Genomic DNA, 15,987 nt, shown 5'->3' with positions numbered 1-15,987 from the left:
GAATGTAGTGGCAATGGTAACATATCTAATTAGTATACATTTACTCTTCTTAAAAGCTTTGCAAGAAAACTTCTCCAACACAAAAATAATAGAAACAGAATAAAAAAAAACTATCCCCCTTAGCCTGTGCTTATTATTAAGTGCAGTAATTTGCAGCAACAATTTAGAATTCATCTTTCCCCAGTATGACTTCAGAAACATGATTGGTTACTATGACCTATTGCATTTCGAAACTATCACTTAAGAATAAGCACTCCACTAGTGAGTAAAGTAGTGTGCCCATAACAAAAAAAAGTATATAAAAAAAAAGGAAATAGACAGATATGTAAATAATATAATCCCACCTGGTAATGATTATAGTCAAGCATTTCCAGCATACTACAGTCCAACGGCTTTAGCCAAAAAGTCACCTAAAACTTGGTTATCTTTAGCTCTCAAGCGGCTTTATTCAACCTCCACAAACAAGTTTTCTAAAGTGCGCACAAGAAACTTCATTACAGCTATCCAGGGCTTATAATAAGCTAAGCTAATTAGTTACGCGTGTAAAGAAACAAACAGCTCATACAAGGGGCTTTTTGGGAGCCCGGGCAAGTGTTGCCATTTATCTGGATACTATTTTTTTCTGACGACTTTGACGTCATTCTTTTTCATAAACATAAAAGGACCTCTTTTAAGGGGGCATGCTATCAAAGTCAAATTGGCAAAAACGCTCGGGGCGTTTCGTCTATTCATCTTTTGTTCCAGTGCTGCCGATAGACAATGTTCTGTCTTTCTAATCCGTAAGGTTAAAAGTTGTGTGTTCGTGTTTTATAAAAGCAGACATCGCGCTGGGATTCCTACGCATGAGTCTCCTTTACACGTGTCAAGCATCCATACATTAAAATATGGCTCCCTGCTGGCCCCGTGTATGGCTCTGTGTTAGATGTTATCGCTTGCCACTGTAACGATTCATTTGCCCCACTTGAGGTCATTTTTGGTTATGATTTTTTAGAGGAGATGTACACATTTGTAACAGAAGATACACTTAATCTCATTTAAGCAGGCGCAGCTCTCGAAATTGTACTATTTTTAAATGGTCACTGTGGCATATTTTAAAGGGGCGCAGGTTTTAGGACACCTTTGCTGAAGGGCTGTTCAGATTAAAGCTAAACTCCAGGAAACAGCTAAGACACAGGGGGTAGGATGGGCTGATTCTGACTAGCTGACTTCATTTCTAATGTTGGGTTCTTTTTTTCAGCACCAAAACTCAAACCCCATTTTAGTGATCTTTAGGACTCTAGAACAAGATATTGGAGCACACTAATTAGGTATGTCCCAATAACATTTTTTTTGTTTCAAGACCAAGTACAAGTACTTTCCCTCAGGTATTGCCGGTACCAATTACCTATACTTTTTCTTAAAGGGACATTTTTTCTAAAACAATAGAGACTAATGATGATTTTAGGGCAGTTTCTTTATAAATATAAAGAACTGTAACTCAATCAATGATCATTCAGCAATGGAGAATGGCAACCAGCAATAGAGGGCTACAGATGCAATCAATCCATAATTAAACAGCAATGGAAAATGGCACCCGGCTATAAAGGACTACAAATCTCAGCAATCCATGATTATTCAGCAATGGAGAATAGCAACCAGCAATTGATGGATTGCTGAGATTATTGTCAGTTGCCATTCTCTATTGCTGTATAATCAATGATTAGAAGAGCAATGTGGAATGGCAACCAGCAATAGAGGACTACAAATCTCAGCAATGCATGATTGCTGGTTGCCAGGGCTGCGTGCAGATCTCACCAGGGCTGTGTTTAAGATTCACCAGAGCTGCATGCAGATCTCACCAAGGCTGTGTTTGTGATTCACCAGGGCTGCGTTTGGGTCTCACCAGGGCTGCGTTTGGGTCTCACCAGGGTTGCGTACAGATCTCACCAGGGCTGCATTTGGGTCTCACCAGGGCTGTGTTTGAGATTCACCAGGGCTGTGTTTAAGACTCACCAGGGCTGTGTTTGGGACATACCAGGGCTGCATTTGAATCTCTTCAAGGCTCTGTAGGTGGGTGCCGGGCTGAACGGGTGGGATCCAGGCTCATGCCGCCTTCGGAGCTGTACAGACAGGTGTGGGGTTTTCCTTAGCTGTGCCGGCGTCGGAGGCAATGTATGGCCGGACCAGCACTGTCAAAAGACAGCTGCTTTAGGCCCCAGCAGGCTGCCTCAGCTCCCCAGCAAGCAGGGGAACATCAGGCAGCCGAACATATTTAAAAATTTTAAGGGCCGGTATAGGTCTTTAAAATCGGAGCATTTTCAAAATGCCCTGTATCGGCCCTGATACCAATACTAGTATCGGTATCGGGACATCTCTAATACTTATATAAAAGCTGAAGTCCAGACAAATAGCTAAATGCACAGATGATATACATATATGAGAACTGCTTTACCTGGCAAAGGATTTATATTTCTGCCCATCCAGTCCTGAGAGGTATGCAGCTCTGCTCCACAGCACAGCTCAATGTAGCAGGGAAGGGCTCCTGATATTTCCCTGCTGCAGATTCACTTTCACCTACAGGCCTCCTACTCTCCTCAACCTGTAACTGGGCAGTGAAAAGAGAAGCAGCATACCGATGAGCACATCCCTCAGTCACTCTGCTCTCTATCTATTAGTATACATCAACCCACCTGGCTGGCTCTTTGTGCTGCTCCTTCCCTACCTTCTCTGAGCATTGTTCTACAGTAGACTACAAGAGGCTGATGTCTTTTAACCTGACTTACAATGTAACTATAAAGGGGAAAGTGCAAATGTATGAAAGATCCAGTAAAACTTTAATGATCGTTGTGCAAAGTTTATAAGAAGACAGCAAACACATTTCAGATGGCTAAACAAATCCCTCCATCAAGGCTAATAAAATAACATAAAATAAGTGTATATAAATATATCAATAGATTTATATACATGTGTGACAAGCTAGGTTCATATAATGAACAATGATGCATATGAAACTAGAGCATCAGCACTATTTATTTGGCTTATCTTGGACACCCAGTGAATAGAGTGGATGCTCCTGATGATAGGGATTTCAAGATTCTCACAGCCACAGACATGACTCCCAGAGAGAGATGCATCATGGGATTTGTAGTTTCACCACAGCTGGAGGGCCGGAGTTTGGACACCCCTGCCTTATGGTGACAACAATGCCCATACCTGGGTAATGTGTGTTGAAACTCACATATGTCGAAAATTGCCATTTATAGCTTCCATGGGAAGCCCATATGACAGGGTGACGATGCAGTAATACAGCTGGGAGAGAGGGACAGAGCGTTGTCACCCTATAACAAGAAGTGCCTGAACAAAGACCTTCATGGCAGGATCACTAGATATTTTAATGAAAGCTGCAGAATTAACAAGATTGAAAATTATTTTTAAACGTACCCTAAAGTGCTGTTAAGGTCAAAAGATTTTTATCAAATGCTGATTCCGGCAGAATCAGCTGACCCTCTAAGCACTGGTCCTGATATCTTGTTTTAGGGTGGCTCCTTTCCCTTGCAGGGTCATATAGAGCTACCCCTGTGTGTGCTAGTAAGCTGTGTGTTTCTCCATACACAGCTTAACTCCCCATTCACACCTTGGCATTCTGTGAACACGTGGCAAATGCATATCATGCGTCCACTAGATATAAAATAAAACTAAATACAAATGAGTCTTTTAAATGATCTGACATTGATGGAACTCTTCTACATGAGACAATACTTCCTCTGTTTGCAAAAACCAACAATAAATGTTACAATGTATATTCACATGTTAACAACGTTGATATTGTTACGTAAGCTTTATCGCTGGGCAAAGCCTTTGACCTTTCAGTTATTTTTAACTATTCTCTTCAAGGCCGAGACTATTTTAGACTGCAGTAACTCAGAAATTATAAATGTTTTTTTTTCTTTTACAATTGGGATAATTCTAATGAAAAACACGAGCTCTGAATAATTCAAAATTCTCTACCAGTGCTGACTGGCGAGGACTAAAGGTCAATGAAATTGAGAATAATGGGCTTCTTCTGTCCAAGGCAAGAATCGCAGTCCGCTAGAATTCTCACACTGATCTATACGCTTATGTTGTATGTCAGTGAAGAAATATTTAGTCTTCCGCCTACACTATTTGTGGTTGAACAGTTTATAGCAAATATATATTAACTGTCTCACTTGCATAAGGATTTTTTTATTTTGTTCAACCAGTCTTTTATTCCAGACAGCATTGTCATATTGCAAAGCCAGGTCAATGACCACTATTTTCTCTACTGCCATTAAATAATAACAGTTTGGTTCCCAACCTACCTTTAACCTGTGACCAGTCAACGAAGGAGCACCACAACACTGGTGAGGTCAAAGCCAGGCTAATGACCAATATTTTCTCTACTGTCATTAAAGGAGAACTATGAGGCAAGTGAAAATCACTCAGCCTCATAGTTCTAGCCGACCTGTGACAATGAAACTGTCACGGGTCGGCTCAATAGATCTGGAGGTGAGCGAACACATAGCGTCGCTCGCTCATTTCTTGATCTATCCCTGCAGAGAGCCGTGACTGGCACTTACGGCTCCCTGCAGGGATTCCCTTCCCCTGTCCAATCCTCCAGAGCTGACTGACGGACGGTGGAGGGGGCAGGCCAAGCTGGCTCTGCCTCTACATAGGCAGAACCAGCTGTCAATCCCGCAGCTGGGTGGATCTCGACAGTAATGTCGGGATCCGTCCCGGCTGCGGCGTCTCAGTATACTGAGCTTTGCTAGTTTGTGTCCTCCCGTTACCCTTAGGACAACTATGGGAAAAATCCCTGACCCCATAGTTCTCCTTTAAGGAATAACAGTTTGGTTGCCAACCTACCGCCAACCGGTGACCAGTCAATGAAGGAGCATCACAATACTAGTGAGGTCAAAGCCAAGCCAATGATCACTATTTTCTCTACTGCCATTAAGGAATAACAGTTTGGTTGCCAGCCTACCTCCAACCTGTGACCAGTCAATGAAGGAGCATCACAACATCTGCAAGGTTAATGTCAGGCCAATGATAACTATTTTCTCTACTGCCATTAAGGAATAACAGTTTGGTTGCCATTCTACCTCCAACCTGTGACCAGTTAATGAAAGAGCATCACAACACTGGTCAGGTCAAAGCCAGACCAACAACCACCATGTTCTCTACTGCCATTAATCAATAGCAGTTTGGTCACCAACCTACCACCAAATGTGACCAGTCAATGAAGGAGCATCACAACATTGCTAAGGTCATCACTCTGCTCCACCCTCCTGTCATGAAACTCCCACTGTTAGAATGATAGCACTGTGAAAAGCAGCAGAGGCTGACTGGCTTCTTAGTGTGGCCCCTTCTTCTCCCAGTCAGAGAGCAAACTAGACAAATTAAATATATGGGAAAGTTAAACCTGCTTAAGAAAATAAAGAATACATTGGTGCTACAATTTCAGTGGTCATATAAAAACAAGAATAAAGTCAGGGTGTTTCCAGGCCCGGATTTCCCACAAGGCCACCGAGGCCCGGCCTTTGTGTATTGTGGAACCTGGCCTTGGGGCAGCAAGGAGAGTAAATCCGGCCCTGGGTGTTTCCTATGTAAAGGGAAGACATTGAAAGGTATCTAATTAAATCTGGCCACAGACCTGTGAGGGCAACTGAAAGTTCACACTGTGCCTTCCACCTGTAACAAAATGTATTCTTCAATTGCCCAAGAGTACATCTTGAGGTGGATGGAGCAGGGTGGAGGAAGGAATAGGGAGCACAAATACAAATACAGTACCTCCTGCATCCCTGATCAATTAAAGGGCATATATTGTCAAAAACAAAAAAATAAAAATAAATCCGTATTTCAATATTGAAGTTCTATCCCACTCCCAATAGCCTGATCGAGCTAGAAGTATGTAAACTTTCTTATCAAAGATGCCCTTAGGATGTTCAAAATTTCACACAGTGAATATGCATTTCCTGGTATCACTGCTCCCACAGAGCCTGCCATCTGAACTACAACTCAACTTCTGAACAATGTAACAGAAGCAATGCATGATGGGATATGTACTCTTGAGATTGCATCACATCAAGCAGCAGGGAAAGAGATTCAAAGCACACTGGGAATCCAGGAAGAGAGTGTCTTGGATTTACATCTGCTGACAAGGAACATGCAGACAGGAGGAGAAAGCAGAAAGATGACTTCATCAGTCTGCTGCTGCTCCTTTACTGTACAATCACAGGTGGTGGGCAGGGAGGTAACCCAGCTCTGATGCCTAACTGAAGCAGAGAAATCTCAGGTCACTGGGCTGGCTATACTGTGTAGCAGGGTTGTGTAAATATCAGGAAGGAAGGGACAAAAACACAAATCCTTCGTCAGGTAAAACAGCTCCAATGTATAAATTTCAACTGCATATTTAGATCTTTGCCCGGAGTTCAGCTTTAAGCCCACTATTCGGGTCTCTCTTTGATATACAATAACAGGGGAAGCATTTGATAAAGTGATCATTTACAACATCCCAAAACTGGAAGCACCTTGTATTAAACCTTAATTCTACAGCTCACAGTCACTGCTAGAACGAATGATTGGATTTACAGTTAATGAAGCATAGTTTTGTTAACAAAGCCCTGATTTATGCTCTTAATTAGCCTGCTAATGCGGCTGCAAAATGAGATTTGTTTTACACACTCTACTGAAAACTATATCAAATATCCTTATCTGTGCAATGCACAAAAAGTGCCATCACAGATGAATCAAGACTTTCCTAGAAGGAAGTGATCAGCCCCGCCTCATTTTCTACAATGTAATATATTCTCTGTGACCCTAACTGTTAGTTATAGACATAAAGCATGGAATTGTGTAAGTCTCTGGAAAGTACAGACAGTACACAAAGTAATTGCATGAAGTTAAAGGAAAAAACAGGGATCAAAGCATTACAAAAGATAGTATGAAGCTCGGGGTTCAAAATAATGGCTTAATGGTTAGCACTTCTGCCTTGCAATACTGGGGGATCCTGGTTTGTATCCCAGTCAGGGCACTACCTGCATGGAGTTTGCATGTTCTCCCTGCGCTTGTGTATTTTTCCTCCCACACTCCAATGGCAATGCTGGTAGGTTAATGTCTAATCAACCTTAGTATGCAAGATAAGGACCTTAGATTGTAAAATATTTCTGTCATTTATAGAGTGGAGAAATGTTAGATCCTCCACCTGGTTTTTGTTGCCGTTCATGTTCCTGTTGGGAAGATTTCCCCTCACTATCTGTCACGTATTTAATTATGGCTGCATTTCAGTTTAAAGAGACACTGTCACCTTGCCCATACAGTGTCTCTGCAAAGCTCCCCTTCCCAGGTGGAGGTTAATATAAGGGGGTTGTGGGGGAAACCTTTGCTGAAGCACCCTCATTTTATTCTGCATGGGCAAATTGACAGTGTCCATTTAAAAAAATCAGTTAATTTGCATATTAGCATCCTTTTAGCTTCAGAGAGTGTTTTCATTTTCTTAGGTTAGGTTAAGCCATTTGGCATAATAAACTGTACAAATGTTTTAATTTACTAAATTTTTTTTTTTTACAGCATTAAAAAGTGAAAAAATAACAAAAACACTCCCCTTCCTGCCACTAATGGAAGTTCAATTAAATTATAGTCCTGCTCCCTAGTCTGCATATTAGTGTGGCTATACTACGGTAGCACCGGGCCGTGGAAAGATTCACATCGGAGTACCTGTCAGATTTGTATGCTACTACCTGGTAGAATCTCTGTGCAACCAATTGTTCTATTTTATGGAGAGGAAGGAGTGTTTCACCCCTTGTATGCCGCAATGTTCTAGTTCAGCATTGGATAGTTGTAATAGCAATATAGGCACACAGACCACCCAACACCTACCACCCAGTCCTTTGTGGCGTCCCTAAATTTCAGGTCTCTCGGCTCTCTAGCCCCCGACTCACTTATACTCAACTTTCTTGCCCTCTCCCAATGATCAGTTGCTCCTTAGCAACTAACACAAATACCTATCGCTTCCAGATATGAGGGAGCATGTGACCTCCTCCCAAGGTACGGGCCTAAGTGGCCAATCACCAGGCCAAAACACTGACACCTTACAAGCAAACCCTGTGTAAGCAGTGACACCATCCATTACAGAGCGTACAATAGATGTTGACTTCCGGAGAAATGGAGTGGGACGGTTGCGAGAGTAAGGTGAATATAAATGGCTCAGGGGGTAAGCTAGTAAAAGATGGGATGGGATAGTATCTGATTACATAATCATATAGTGTAGAGATGATTTGCTGACTGTCTGGTAGGTATAGCTCCACCAGGTTTATAGCAGGCACCTCCAATGTCTTCAACTTCCCTTTCCTGTATCTGTCCAACAATCCAATCTCCATTCTCCTAAACATTTTAGGGAAGTACTGAACTAACCTGGTGGTAACATTGTTCTGTAGATTCAGGGACTGGTGAGGTTGGTCTGTGAACTCTGTAAATGTGTTGTAATTTGTTGGCACTTCATACATAATGACTGCATGGTCGGTATAAATCACTACTTATACATCTCTACTGAGGACAAAATCTTTAGTGGTTGGTATACCCCAAAAGACAAAAAGACTGATTAGATAACGCAAGTCATAATACAACATATTGTCAGGGCAGAAAAGTATAACCGGCGTTGTATGAACTCCTAAGAATTATATAGTTAAAATATGAGATTACTAGTCTTATTCATAATGGATCATCACTTAATGGCAAATTGACGTAAAAATTCAGAAAAAAAAAAGTTTATGATATTGGATAAAGGAAAGGAAGCTGAGGGGGATGAACATACCACAGATTTATAGAAGACATTCATGAGGCCTTTGAACAGAATGGACGTTTGTTCTTGCTGAATCGCCGTAGGTCTTTTAGTTTATCACTTAAAAATAAAGTTATTTTTCAAGTCCTCTCTCTTGACTGAATAGAACATTTTGTTTTCTCAGAGACTGAATTATCATGGGATTTTGAAGCAAAGTTGGAACTGTTTTATGATAGCAACTGTATTTATGGCAAAGGCAAACAATATAAACTACAAACGCTCCTTTGCCCACGTTGGGTGCTCAAGAATTGTTGATTTTTTCCTCAAAGAAAAGTGAACCAATCATAAAAATAAAATATAAATTCCAACTGCATATGTCTGCCTAGGAAGAGCTTCCCTGGGCTTCCGTGTTGGCTGAGTTTTCACCAGAGAAAAGTCAACCAGTCCTTAAACCCCCATAAAGTTATTGCACAGCTAAGTGGACTAAGTAACAGATATCAAATTCAGGAGGTATCTGTAAGGCACATTGAGTTCCAGTCAGAGCTGTTCCAGCCATGAGAGAAGGTGAAAATGTTGTTTCAGTTGGCCTTCTAGAGGCATTAAAGGCCAAGCTTCTCATTCCATCCTACTGATCAGAGATTACATACCTGTGCTGCTCTTTTAGTTTGCACAGTGTCAGATCCGACTTGGATTGTGGGTAGTCGAGCCTATCACTTCTGGGTAAAGTCAAGTGTTGATAGCAGCAGAAGCACTCTAACCTTTATTGGATTTATGCTCAGAGGAAAAATGGCATTGCTAATTGGCCCCTATGCCTATACTTGGCATTTGTCATGAGAATGGGTGTATGTGAAAATATGCGGAACTTCAGTTCGGCTGTTCTTTAGCAACAGACCCCTCTTTCCATCGATGCTTTTATGTCTACATGTGTCTAAGGCAATAAAAGTAAAGGGGAATAGACATGCACGATTCGTTTTGTTCCGAATTCAAATTTGGACGAATATCAGCATATTCGGACATTGAGAGGCATCCAAATTTCCAAATGAAAGAAATAACGAATACGAAGGTATCAGAATTCTTGATAACTAAATTCTCAGATACATCCATAAAATTTTCCGAATGTCATTCGGAATTAATTTATGTTGTTAAACTTTAAAATATAAAAGAAAAACAGCAAATAGTCCCTCCCCAAAGGGTCTGGTAGGGATTTGGGGACGGACCTCTTCCCCACAACCCTGGCGCGCTGGTTGTTGGGGTTTGTGGGCAGGGGGCATTGGGGCCCCCCCTAAAATTCCTACCAGACCTAAAGGGTCTGGTATAAATTGGGGTTGGGGAGCTGCAAGCTTTTTTTTTTTTTATTACTGTTTCTGTGGATTGTCAAAAGTTAAAAAGAAAGAAGTAAACATTTAATGTCACTTTTCTGCAACTAATTTTCGTTCGTAAATATAGTTGCTCTCATGCGAAATGAACGCAAATTTCGGAATCGGACAAATTCAAATACCAAAACGAATTGACTTTTGAACCTGAATCCCGAAAAACAAAATAACAACAAATATGAATCAAACCGAAACAATTTTTTTGCCAGCTTACATGTCTAAAGTGGAATTTTCTACACATAATAGTTTAAACAAGCCAGATCCTGAAATAATGATAACAGGCATATATTTTAACAACATCAGTACTAAGAGAACAAATGGGTCCTTTATCTCTTCCGTACATAAGAACATATCAACAAACTGTAATTGGGCCAAATGTAAAACAAAGTTGCTTTAAACACTCCCAATGAAAACTGGGAAGAGAGTGTTGAAAGCACAAATGGTGAAATGTTCAACCTAAGTACGATTACAATTATTAAGATTTATTTTGGACTATCATCTATAGTGTTGTAAAAAGTGAGTGCTACAACAAGGATAAAAATACAATCTCATGTTGTACAAGTACATAAGGCTAAGGGACCATTACATTTGGGTAGTACCATTCACACTGCAGAGGAGAAAAGTAAAGGCACTGGCCTGGCATTGCAGTATGACAGGGGTGCTTGGATCAAAGGTCTAGCTGAACAGAATTTGAAACCCCTGGCCAAGTAAGGTAGTTTACATAAATGTATTTTAATTGTGCATATATCTGTTTGTCTGTAGACCCAGTTGAACTATAGGCAGCCAGCTACTATTGAAATACCGTACATACATACAATACAAGCTAATCAAAGGGTTTCTCATTTTGTCCAACAAGCCTGCAGATTTACCCAGCTCTGCAAGAGCCACTGCCAGATTGACGACTTAATTTTTCTCTATGAATCAATATAGATTGGTCACTTCCCTGCCCCCACCTGTGCACAACATACTTCCCACAGCCCACACAAGCCTGGGGAATTTATTGCCACTTTACTCCACTCCTGCAGCACATACTCACCTTCCCTTCACTCCCTCACTGTTCTGTACCATTGCCAGAAGTGAAGAGTGGAAGACCTCTGTAAGCTCTCCTTGTCCCCAAATGGCAGCACTGGGCCAATCACCAAGTACTATTGCTGTCACATGGGAGGAAAAGGAATGAATCACATGCTCCTCCATACAGAGAGCTATAGAGTGTTTAACTGTAATCAAAAGACAAAATATTAATTCACTGACAAGCAACAGAGGCATATAGATCAGAGTGAGATTTTTTGCCCTGGAAAACGCCCATTATTCTCTGTTTGGTTAACCTCCTATGAATTGGCATCCCTGGTTGCCAGGAGCTGGATGGGACGCCGGCCAGAGCAACCCAGGTTACAAAGAGCCTGGTGGGGAAATGTGTAACGGTGCTAGACATCTCCCCACCCAGCTCTTAGCAATCTGGGGCACTGTGGCCGGCATCCCACCCGCATACACATCTCCCCAACTTCTCTGGTTGCGTAAAGCCTGGCGAAAAGATGTGTATGGCCATTACACATCTTCCCACCTAACATTAGCAACCTGGTATGCTCTGGCTGGCGTCCTGCCCAGCTCCTGGCAACCAGTGATGTCACTAGTTGCCAGTAGCTAGGTGGGATGCCGGCCAGAAAGTGCCTTGTTGCTAAGAGCTGGACGGGGAGAGAAAAAAAGTCAGCCCCCCCCTTTCAAGTGGTGCCCAGGGCATGTGCCATATGTGCCACACCCAGGATAGGCCAGTGCCAGTGTATCTCTGCTCTAAGCTGTATAATAACCACTTCACATCCCCTATCCTGTACATCTTTACATTAACCCCTTCATCTCCATTTTCCCACTGTATGTTACATTTATATTAACCCCTTCGCCTCCCTCTGTGTATAAACTGTACATTTATTGTGTCTAGTTCACCATTACCAAGCTCCGTGTTTTAACCTCCTCATGTTTCTTCATTTCCAAAGAATTGTGGCAACAAATGAGGTCACCTTGGGGTGTCTGCTTTTCAAAAAGAGGTCAGTTTTGGGTTTTTTTGTGCTGCCATGACAATTTTATGTGCAATATTTTATAACAGAAAGTTTTTTTTATATTTTTCTTTTATGTATTAAATAATATTTTTTTTATAAAAAGTGGTTAATTAAATACCAAAAGAAAGCTTTATATCTCATAAAATAGTGATAATAAATGAATTTGAGCACAGTGTTGTGTGTTGGAGTTATTCTCAGTCAAAATTTCACAGCACTGAAAACTCAAAAACAGTTTGGTAATCAAGGGGGTTTAATATGCTGAAGTTTAAATCCTCACCAGTCAGTAACGTGTGTGATGTATCATTTGTAATTATTCTGAACTCGTGTTTTCCATTAGAATCTTCCCATCTCTTAGAAAAAAATATTTATCATTTCTTAGCTACCGCAATCAAAAGTTCCAGTGTTGGAGAAAACAGTTAAAAATAACTGAAAGGTTGAAGGCTATCAGGCTTCGGCTCAGTAGATCGGGAGGTGAGCGAACTGATACCGGCGTTCGCTCACCTCTTGATCCTGTCACGACTTTCTGCCGTGACAGGGGAGGGGCTGGATTCCCCCCTCCCCGCTCCGATACGCCAGCGCTGACTGGCGGAACTGACAGGGAGGGGGCGGGTACAGCTAGCTCTGCCTCTAGATAGGCAGAGCCAGCTGTCACTGGATCCGCTCCGGCTGCGGCCAGCTGTAGCTCGCGGTATACTGAGCTTAGGGTAACGGGGGGACGCTAGTTTGTGTCCTCCCGTTACCCTAAGGAGAACTATGGGTAAAAGCCCTGACCCCATCGTTCTCCTTTAAAGTGATCTTAAAATCGAAAGGTTTTTCAGCTATTTCAAATGCTGATGAAATCACTTACAATGGATGCTGCTCCTTGGTGTAAAAGCTTTAGCTTCCTGCAGAATGAGCTGGTCCCCTGAGCACTGACCAGGATATCCTGTTTTAGGATGGCTCCATTCCCTTGCAGGGTCCTATGTAGCCACCCTTGTGTGTGCTAGTAAGCTGTGTGTGTCTCCACAAACACACAGCAAGGCAAACTTCTCCCCTGTTCCCCGAGCCTATCTTCTTTCTTCTCCAAGTTAGTAGACGGACAGCTACTGGAGATTGATCTGTTCCTAGTAATCAACAGGAAGTTCAGAGAAGCTGAGCAAAAAGAGTTGAAGCTGTCCGTAAACATGATGGGCACATATGTAAAGAAATACTGTGCTGGGCAATGTGTATTTTTTTTATCTGGATTCATTATTGAAAAAAAAAAGACTGAGTTTATTACTTCTTTAATGGTAATTTACAGTTACATTTATATCCCTAACATCTACCCATTAAATCTAAGTGGAGTTCATCTTTAAAACTTCTCTCATATGTGAAGTGAAACCACGGCTGGGTAGTCCAGGCTTTAGAAATAGTTTTTCTAGAAATCTGTGACATTGGCACCTTATATTTATACCTCTATATTTATACCTCTGACACTTTTACAAACAGCACCAAAGACATGTATCAGCATTTCATTAATGGATAATCAGGATCTCTGCAGATGTGGCCTGTGGTTAACCAAGCTAGAGGAGACACTGGAATTGTAGTATGACAAGAAATTATTTTCTTAAGGCTTCCAAAAGCACAAAGAAGAAATCTGAACATCAGACAAAAACAAAAAAAAACACCCTTTGATCCAGCTAAGTATATATTTAAAGACAAATTTTAAAAAAAACATGAAAAAAAGAATGAATGTGGTTTTATATATACCTAATATGAAGACCTGATCTCTGCCCGAATTATTTAAGTACACTGCCTGTCCCCAAAAAAGTCACTCAATTTTCCTGGACCTCCTTTAACTTTGATTACGGCACGCATTCGCCATGGCATCCTTTGGATAAGCTTATGCAATGTCACAACATTTATTTCCATCCAGAGTTGCATTCATTTTTCACCAAGATCTTATAGTGATGATGGAAGAGTCGGACCACTGCGTAGTCTTCTCTAGAACAGCCCAAAGATTCTCAATGGGGTTAAGGTCTGGACTCTGTGGTGGCCTATCCATGTGTGAAAATGATGTCTCATGCTCCCTGAAGCACTCTTTCACAATCTGAGCCCGATGAATCCTGGCATTGTCATCTTGGAATATGCCCAATGTGCCATCAGGGAAGAAAAAATCCATTGATGGAAATACCTGATCATTCAGTATATTCAGGTAGGCAGCTGACCTCAAATTTTTTGGCACATAACATTGCAGAACCTAGACGAATTATCCAATGGAAGGTTCTGACCTATTTGCTTAGCTAAATCCAGATGGTGACTTTTTTTTGGACAGGCAGTGTATAATTCATTGTGCACCAAGAGGGAAAGATCGTCAGACAAATAGGGCACTGACTTCACCAGTGTGCAGCTAATTTTTCAGCAGGCTGTGAGAAGAAAGGTGACACCACTGTATTCCTTAATTGTAACAGGGTATCAATGCTGTGCATTGTTTCAAAAGAGGGGTTGGTGGAGTGCTGAACCCACTTATGAAGAGTAACGTGACACAAAAAGTAAATTGACATATCATTTTTGAAGGCAGCTCTCCTTCAGCCGGGGTAATCCCCAAGGATTCCCGGAGTTGTCAAAACAGAACATAAAAGGATAAGAGGTTTTAACTAAATTTAAATTAGGTGCAGTAAATGTTTTCCTATCCAGCAGACTGGTGTATTATAACTATTTAAATCCTTTTTTCATATGATTGCTGTTCAGTATACCCCATTAATTTCCAGCACTAAAGCCCTGATGAAGGGGAAGATGTGAGCCCCAAAAAAGTGTTGGCTATATCCTGTGACCCTTTGTCAAAATAAAACTTTTACTGGACCTAGAACAAACCTTTGGTGCTTTCATCCTTTTATATACAGCGGTGCATTGTAGCAGAGGTGTGTGAATCCAAAAAGTAGCAGAACAGAATTAAAAATATTCCAGCAGGTAAGGGCAGGTCACAGATGGGTATTCCAGCTGTTTGGCCAGTGATTAGTCCTAAACTCCGTAAACTGGTACAGCAAATGAAGAACTAGCTAACACTGCGATTTGTTCGAGGCTAGAGACATGTTACACAAGACTGCCGTGGAAGTATTACACGAGATGTTCAAAGACTGCAGACATGACATTGGAGATTCCCAGAGGCAGTAGACATGATACAGACATAGCTGGAAACAGAGAATATGTTGCAAAAGATGACCAGAGACTTGAAACATGTAACAGGAGACTAGAGATCTCTACCGATATAGTTCATTTTGAGATCAATGCTCCCACATTTGTGCTCCATACAGCTCACTTAAAATATGGCGCCAGCAACTTTTGTTATCAACACAGAGTGATCTATTATAAAAGAGCAAATAAAAAAGAGAGAAATGAGAATAAACAGCAGATTGACTGCTGGGGTCCAAGGGCTGCACAATGAGGAACCACAGGGGTGTGTGTCTTTGGGGCTGTAGGTGGGCAACTAAGAAGCTAATGGATTCAGTGCAACAACACTAACATTTTTCTGTGAATTACTAGCACAGCCACACAAAATGAATGAATTACCTCGTAACAGTAATCTGGAAGCCAATTCAGTTAAAATATATTACTTTAAATATATATATATATATATATATATATGTATATATTCATTTGAGACTCTAGACTTTTAGTGTCTTGTGTATAAGAAGCATAAGGGTATTTTAGAGTACAGAAAACCGTTGTCAGAATGGAATCACGGTTTTTAAAGTTAATGATATGCAGTCTGATGTCCTTCGTCACAGCCATTATACCATACATGTCTTCATCAAATGATGACAATAAA

At 41.2% G+C, this 15,987-nt stretch overlaps 1 protein-coding gene across 3 annotated transcripts in view; it reads right to left on the bottom strand.

Moving 5' to 3' along the window:
• MITF (melanogenesis associated transcription factor) overlaps positions 1–15,987 on the bottom strand; it is a 178,736-nt gene that overhangs the window by 22,872 nt on the left and 139,877 nt on the right. The window contains exon 1 of one of the 3 annotated variants that reach the window (XM_018555426.1): positions 345–377. The exons of the other annotated variants lie outside the window; for them this stretch is intronic. Within the exon in view, the coding sequence (XP_018410928.1) occupies positions 345–377 (33 nt within the window). Of the gene's footprint in view, positions 1–344; positions 378–15,987 lie in introns of those variants that run through there. 3 annotated transcript variants of the gene reach the window in all.

This window comes from Nanorana parkeri, unplaced genomic scaffold (assembly GCF_000935625.1).
Source record: "Nanorana parkeri isolate BGI_ZX_2015 unplaced genomic scaffold, ASM93562v1 scaffold196, whole genome shotgun sequence".
In the NCBI taxonomy this organism is placed as follows: Eukaryota; Metazoa; Chordata; class Amphibia; order Anura; family Dicroglossidae; genus Nanorana; species Nanorana parkeri.
This window is presented reverse-complemented; position numbering and strand designations above follow the sequence as displayed.